Source organism: Echinops telfairi, unplaced genomic scaffold (genome assembly GCF_000313985.2).
Source record: "Echinops telfairi isolate 266 unplaced genomic scaffold, ASM31398v2 ScPeMD7_2010;HRSCAF=2546, whole genome shotgun sequence".
NCBI classification, from domain to species: Eukaryota; Metazoa; Chordata; class Mammalia; order Afrosoricida; family Tenrecidae; genus Echinops; species Echinops telfairi.
In genome coordinates, this window is record NW_022105908.1 from 7,725,393 (window position 1) to 7,733,208 (window position 7,816).

The 7,816-nt window shown below is 58.0% G+C and overlaps 1 protein-coding gene across 2 annotated transcripts in view; it reads right to left on the reverse strand.

Annotated features, from left to right (window-relative positions):
- Nucleotides 1–394: 394 nt before the first annotated feature.
- GPRIN2 (G protein regulated inducer of neurite outgrowth 2) overlaps nt 395–7,816 on the reverse strand; it is a 55,323-nt gene continuing 47,901 nt past the window's right edge. Inside the window, exons 1-2 of one of the 2 annotated variants that reach the window (XM_004709360.2) lie at nt 5,817–5,951; nt 395–2,688 (exon numbers count right to left, since the gene is read on the reverse strand). In XM_004709360.2, coding sequence (XP_004709417.1) covers nt 1,318–2,682 — 1,365 coding nt within the window. In that variant the 5' untranslated portion in view covers nt 2,683–2,688; nt 5,817–5,951 and the 3' untranslated portion in view covers nt 395–1,317. Of the gene's footprint in view, nt 2,689–5,816; nt 5,952–7,816 lie in introns of those variants that run through there. The other variant, XM_045293474.1, reaches the window with a different exon arrangement.

Consider the following 7,816-nt stretch of genomic DNA (forward strand, 5'->3'; position numbering starts at 1 on the left):
GGGTACACAAGGGACCCCAGGAATATGGGCAGAGGGACAGACATATGGGTCCTGAGTCAACCCTGCCATGTGGGTGACACCTGCACTGGATACTGCCCTCTGGCCTCCCTGACAAGGCTAAAGGGAATGATATGGCTCCTCTGGGACCAAGGACTCCCAGCACAAGCCCCTCCCATCCTCCAGAGGTCTCTGAAGAACAATTCTCAGCTATAAAGTCAGGCTGTGCCAAGGCCTGGTCTCCGGGAACCCACACTGCCCCTAGCTCCCACCACCAGGTCCAGGTCATGCAGGCAGAACTGGGCAAAGAGGACCACAGTTGCCCCCCCACCCCCGCCCCCGGCAACCCCCTCCACATACTCCCATGGCATTCCAGCTGACTCAGTCCCTACCTGGCATTGCCCTTCCCAAGTCCCGTACCCCTGCCCCCGCTCCTTCCCTTTCCCCAACCATTCTGGCTCTCCTCACTTCTGAGAACTGCAGTTTGGCTGGGAATATATCCTTCAGCCCCAAGGAATGAGGTGATTGGTAAGGATGCACATCTGGTGCATATTTTGCCTGAAACAATGACTTTCAAGGTGGGCTGACTTAGAGGCCCATCACCGCCACCACCACCACACACACGCACACACACACAACCTGCGGGGCGCTTCAGGAGTGCTTATCACCTTGAACATGACAGACGGGTGTTTCCCCACAGACACGGAGATCTGTCAGGCACTAGGAACCTGTCCTGCTCCCTTCTGAAGGCACAGACGGGCTGAGTAAAGCCTCCTTGCTCAGACTGCATGAAGCAAGCAGACTGCAGCCGGGAGGTGAGGTGGTCCCAGCCAGCCCTGACCGACAAGGACACTCGGTGGAATCCCTGTGGCGTTGTCTGTAAAAGGGGGTGTGGAGGGAAAACCCCACCACGGTAAGGTGACCAGAACAGTGTGTGCCACACCGGAGGCCCTACGCAGCCTTACAAGGACAGACCCACCGGCTCTCCTGGTCATCTAGGGTCCCACAGCCCAGGTACCACCAGAGTGCAGCACTGGTGTAAAATAAAGTCAGCAGGAAGCCCATAACGTCAGAGTTCAGACTCAGTGGAAGTCAGGTATTGTAACAAGAAAATCTGGGGGCTTTTGTGCACAGTGCTGAAGCCCCCTTCCAAAGCTCTTAAACACAGCCTCACTGCGAGGAGCAGGAAGTCCCACGTATGGTCTGTGGCCTGCAGGCCCTGATGTCAATGCAATCTGTCCGTGACTGCGAGTGGCACAGGGAGCACAGGGCCCAAGCACAGAGCCCACACCTGGCCCTGGCCAGCTCGTGGGCAGCGCCTCACTCGAGGGCTTCACCGGAGCAGCCACAGCAGCTGGAGGGCCGCAGGGACTGCATGACGGCGCGCAGTGGCCTCCTGCGGCCCTCCACTGACAGGCTGTCCTTGCTGGTGGGCGCCCGGTGCAGCTCGAACTGCATCTCCAGGTGCTTCTGGATGGCCACGCCCAGCACTTCAGGGTCCACGGTGGCCCCATACACCTCCCACGTCATGCCCTCGGCATCCCACCGCACATCCCGCACTGGAGATGGTGCCTCCTCCAGGCTAGGGCCCAGGGTCCCCTCTGGAAACATGTGCAAGGCCATGGGGGCTTCCAGAGGGTGACTGGTGGCCACAGCCTTGCAGGCTGCTGTGGGTGCTGCCTGCACAGCAGCATCCTGGGCCGCTGGTGGGGGCTCTAAGGCAGGGGCCAAGTCACTGGCTGAAGTCATGGTCCATACATCTTTGGTCCTGGTACCAGGCTCTGTGGTTAACCCACTGGGACCCCAAGGATGGTGCCCAGGAAGCCTCCCTGGTGGCCTGCCATGGCCCTTCACCCCCTGCTGAGCCTGAAGCCCAGACTCACTCACTGATGCCACCAGCTTGGGAAATGCCAGGTCGGTGGCCTGCAGGACATGGCAGCAGCCGCTGGTCCCCAGCTCCCTCGTGCTACAGAGGACAGCTGCCCGGGGCAGAGCATGGCAGGAGGCAGCAGCCAGCTGCCCAATGGCTTTGGGCTCAGCTTGGTCAGTTGTACCTTCGAGATCTAGTGCTGACTCCCACACCTGGCTCTCCGCCCCCAACCTCCAGGCTGAGTTTGTGTTCTCTGCAGTTCTGTAGGCTGTCCCATCCTCAGGAGCCGGGTCCCTTTCCGGGCCTGCAAGGGGCTGGCCATGCTGGTCAGAAGGACTTCCAGGTGGCAGTGGGGTCCTTTGCATGGGTGAGCCACCAAGGGCTGAGCAGCTGAGGCTGGCTTTGCGAGCCCCACTGTGGCCCTGCGTCTGGGTGCTACGGGCCAGGTCCGAGCGGCTCCTCTGCAAGGCAGCAGTGCTGGGGACTCTCAGGCAGCACAGGTCACCACTGCCCATAGCGGACACATTGCCCACGGTGCTGCTCCGCCAATGGCTTTTGGCTCTGGGCTGTGGTCGGAGACTGGAGGCCTGCCCTTGGCCTACACTCTCAGCCTGACACCCCTCATCTTCTGGGACCCAGGGGACAGTGCTGGCCTCCCCCTGCTGGGTCTGCCACACAATGCTGCTGGCACTCTTGTGGAGCTCTGGTCTCTGCACATGGCCTTCACCCAGCAGGTTAAAAGAGCTCCGGGACAGTGGCTGCAGGTGGGGGCTCCTGGGTGCGTGGGCCTCTGGCTCGGGGCGGCTGGTGCTCATGCTGCCCTGTGGGAGAGAGGGAGGGAGTGGGGTCAGGTTGAGTGGCAGCTTGTCAGCACTGAGCGAGGCACACGGGATGGCTGTCCACTCTAATCACAACCCGCCTGGCTCTTACACACTAGTTCGGGCCATCCATAAGACTGCAGAGCGTGGCCAGGACTGGACACTAGAGGCCTCCAGTCAAGATAACCACTTATTACACATGATCTGGGAAAATTCAAAAACACTCACTGCTGTCAAGGTCCTGGAGACCTTGTAGGACAGGGTGGAACTGTCCCCGTGGGGCTCCCAGGCTGTGACTCTTTAGGGGAGTAAGCAGCCTCATCTTTCTCAGAGAGAGAATCGACTGGTGGTTTCAAACTGCTGACTTTGCAGCTTGCAGCTGAAAACGTACCCCACCATGCCACCAGGCCCCACCTGCTCATGGTCAAGGAGGATAGTAAAACTATTTCCTCCCCAAGGACTGGCCTACACAATGGCCCTAGTGGCTGCCTCCCAGGCCAGCTGCTGAGACTCCATTGGCCGCACAGCCCACAGCCCTGGGGACAAGGGCTAGGTGGCGAGAATACAGAAGTCCAGCAGCATTTTAACAACCTGTTCAGCTCTACTAAAGAGCACCAAGCCCTGGTTCCTTCACACACAGTCTGCTGAATCACTGTCTGGAGGGGGTCTCCCTGACCAAATTGAAACCTGCCTAGGGCACCCCCAGTCTTCTCTGGTCTGCTTGCCTGGGCTGTCAAGCCTCCAGGCTCCATTCTGAGAGCTATAAAGGGGAAAGAGAACCCTGGGCTCCCCCTCAAGCACCAGGGGTAGGGAGAGGCCCCACATATCTGCCCCTCACAAATGGGAGCAACTCAGTCCTTGCCCACACCCTGCATACCATCTCCTAAGCACCTACTGTGTGCCCAGCTTTGGAGCCAGGACACGGAACCAGTCATTTAGAGAGGGCTGCGCTCTTAGGAAGGGAGCCTGGTGGCGTACTGGTTGTGCATTGGGCTGCTAACTGCAAGGTCAGCAGTTGGAAACCACCAACCATTCCACAGAACAATGAAGCTTTCTACTCCTGTGAAGATTTATAGTCTTGGAAACCCACAGGGGCAGTTCTACCCGGGCCTAAGAGTCGCTATGAGTTAGAATGGACTTGGTGGCAGTGAGTTTAGTTTGAGTGTCCCCAGGGACACAGGTATAGCATGGAAATATGATGCCCACCCCGGGTCCACACACTTCCTACCAGACATGACAACTCTTTTCCTCTGACCGCATTCTCTTCCTCCCTCCCTCTCTTCTCCCTCTTCCAGTCACACAGCCCACCCGCCCTCGAACAGCCCACTGACCCACTCCCCTCCGGCGGCATCCCTGGGACCTCTAGTTTTAGTATCTCCTCCCATGGAAATCTGTCCTGACCCTACCAGCTGACCAGTTCCATCTTTGGCTCTGCACTGCCAGGCTCCCCCCACCCACCCCCATCCCAAGCCTGAAATATTTCAAGACAGTCCTCCAGCCTGTTCCCATCCCTCTAGCACCCAGCACTGACCTGGAGCCAAGCAGGATGCCTGCTGTATGCCCAGCTGAGAGGCTGAACCAACAGGACAATGAGCCCATGTGCGTGCCGAGTGGCACAGATGGAGCTGCGGGTGGGCACTGCGGAAGGAGCATGCACACCCTGGGGAGGTGATGGCCCAGGAAAAGCTCAGTTCCGATGAAAGGAATGGCTTAAGCAGATGGCAAGGCTGTGCGGCTACAGAGGGGCAGTGGGCTGGGCCTTGGGCAGGGCCCCAAGCATCTGGGTCAGCCTAACCTGGGCCACAGATGGCTGAAGGGAGATCAGACTGGAGATTCCCTAGCAGGCAGGACCAGCCGGAGGAGTGTGGGTGGTGACACCAGGTAGCAGCTGCAGTTTGGCAACCCAGGGCCTGCCCTCCCACTGCGGGGCTGATAAGGACTGCCAGGAAAGCCAAGCTCTCAAGGCAGGCGAGCAAGACCACTGGGAGAGCGAGTGTGGGAGGCTCCCCCAGGACCTCGGTCTCTGTAGAATGACAAACTTGGAGCTGGGCACTCCAGAGGTGGACGGTAGCTGCAGAAACATCGACACATGGCGAATTGCTACTGTTGGGACCAAAAGCTCTGGACACAGCCCCAGACTGGGCAGGGGAGATTGGCAGGAAGGGGGAGGGCACACAGCCTGGCAGTTTCCAGTTACCACCCAGAAGGTAGGCACTAAGGGCTACATGGTGACAAGGAAATGAGTAGTATAGTGCAGGAAGCATGACAGCTTCGGCATCCTGTAGACCAGACGTGGACTCCCCTGAATTCACTCATCTGAGGCACTGGAGCCCTCTGGGCTTGGAGCTCCTCACTTGGGAACTTCAGGTGACACCACCACCCCTCACAGGACTTCAGGGTGTAACCGGAGCCTGCTGGTCTAGTGAAGCATGTTGGTCCCCCGACTCTGAACCGGGCACTGCTCCATTCCACTACCCCTAGACCACTGAGGAGGAATTAGCAGAGAAAACAGAGACCTCACCTTACATCCACCAAGCAGAGTGTGGGGAGCCCCATATGGGTCCCGGAATGGTTCCAGGTTAGAGCCCCAAGGCCCAGGTGATTCAGAAAGACCCTAGCCTCCCGGGGCCAACAAGATGCAGAGAACATCTGAGGCTCCTGAAGCTCCACAGCACTGCTCCAAGAACTTAGAGCTCTGAGAGGAAGCCCTTACCCCTGCAAAGCCAGCATGCACCTGGGAGGAGAACAACAGCCTAGGACAGTCAGCCAGAAAAAAAAGGGTTGGGCACAACCACCTACAAGGGTGACAAGGACTCAAGACAACCGTAGGACTGTTTCATGCCAGAGGGCCAGGCCACACCCAGGCTTCTTTTTAACTCTACCAATTAAGCAGCTAAACTTTGGAAGCAGGTATCCCTGGGCTGGGCTCCTAAACTGCCATCCCTTCTTGGGCATATCTTGCATCGCAGGTGTCCCTGCATCCCAGGTCACTCCTTACACACTTCTGTGAGCTCACTTGTGTGAGCTATATTTGCCATGTGGCAGCAACGTCAAGGTTTCTTGCTGAGGGCCAGGTCTGGCAAATAAGTGCATGTCTGTAGTCAAGTCTGAAGTCTCTTAAAACACCTTACCTAGAGCTGACGAAGGCTCAGAACATTCCTCTGCTCACGTTCCTAAAGGCTTTCCCTTGGCCACAGCAACCGGAAGGGCTTCTCAGCCAGCTGGCCCATCTGAAAAAGCTAGCAAGGGCAGACTGCTCTGCGAGGGCTGGCTGCTCTGCAAAAAAGAGGATGAATGTGAGCCTGTCCATGCTCTGCCCACAAGGACCTCTTGAGCCACACACAGAAAAACACAGGTACAGACGCAAATCAGACTCACTGCCACAGGGTCGATTCCAGCTATAGAAAAGGACAACGTTGAACTACTTATGTACAGTTGCGAGGCTGTAACTCTTTATGAGAACAGAAAGCCTCATCTTTCTCCCTCAGAGCGACTGGTGGTTTCAAACTGCTAACTTTGGGGTTTGCAGCCCAATGTGTAACCCTTTATGTCACCAGGGCTCCTGTGTGAGAAGGGGAGGGCAACAAAGCAAGTAACCATAACAAGATAACAGTGTTAACAACTCCCAGTTCCCTGCATACATGATGCGCAGGCATGTTTTGCCTCCTTTCCACAGGGTCCCATTTAAGTGTCATGGCAACCCCATGACATCTTCCAACATCCCCACTTTACACACCTGGAGGCTAAAGCTCAGAGAGCTCTAGTAAGTGACCTGCCCAAGAGCACACACCTGGTGAGTGACTACAGGCACGAAGCCCAGGAGTACCTGTGGGTCTTTGTGCAGCCTGGGTGCCGTGAACACTAGAATTGGAGGCTCAGAGACCCTTCCAGGTCCTCAAGATAGTCTTAAGAGACCCTGGAAAGATATCTTAGCACAAGATAAAGGACAGGGACAAGATAAAGGACAGGTATCCTAGACCCCCAGGTGTCTTTGGATGACACCTGAATCATACATGCATCTTTTCAATCAGACCCAAGTTGTGCCAAGTGAAGTCTTGACGTCCATTGGTCAAATGGACCTGATTGCTTCAGGCTAGGTAGGGATGCACACCCTACAAACCCCTCCTAGAACAGTGATGCGTGGCGACTTCCAGCAGGTGATCTGCAGGAGACCAAAACTTGCCCTGTCACACAGAAGATGAGGAAGCCTTAAGGGCAATAGGCTCCAGACCACACGCTCGCTGGGACAGGAAAAGCTTCTAAGTAACAAGGGCCTTGTGTCCCCAAGGACACAGCTCTGCTCAACAGAGAGAAGCCGGGCCCCATGAGCCTCCGCTTCCTCTCCTGCGAAGACTGGCTCCACACTACCCAGGGCAGCTCAGTGGTCAGGCTACCTGCTCATTCCCAGGCACCCACCATAGACCCGAAGAAGCCAATGCGCAGGTTGAGTTGGCTGAGCAGCCTGCGTGTAACCGAGTCCACAGCGATGCAAGCTGCAAGACCCAGTACACAGGCCGTGCCAGCTGCCTGGCCAAGGCCCGAACCCACGTCCCTACCCACTGGGCAATCGCACTGCTCCCTTCCCTACCCCTCCCACACAGCCTGCCTGGCTGCAGACCCTCCTCACTGCAAAGGGAGTGACTGGCGGAAGATGGGCCCCGTCGGCCAGGGACTAGGGGCAAGGAGGGAAGTGAGGTTTGGGGAGGAGAGGATGCCACCCAAGGTAGGCTGGAGGCAGAGGAGGCAGGGGCAGGGCAAGATGGTTGAAAATTGGGGGCATGAGTAAAGAGGGGGAAGAGAGGAGGGGACAGGGTGATGGAAGGAGACTGGAAGGGGGACGCGGCCACGGGGCCCGCTCTGCACGAATGGAGGTGATGAGGCAGCAGGTCTGAGGCGCGGGGCTCTGGACCAAGCGCGGGGGGATGGAGGGCCTCCCCGCCTCCCACGCCACCTCCCCAAGCACAGAGCCGTCTCTCACCTTCGGCGGGCCGAGTCCCGCAGGCCGGCGGAAGCGCTGCTCCTGCGGCCGCCACAGGTGTCCCAAGATGGAGCCGGAGCCAGCCCGGCCTGGCCCAGAGCAGCCGCCAGAAGGGCGGCGCGCGGAGGCCACCCGACTGGGTCTCACCTGGGC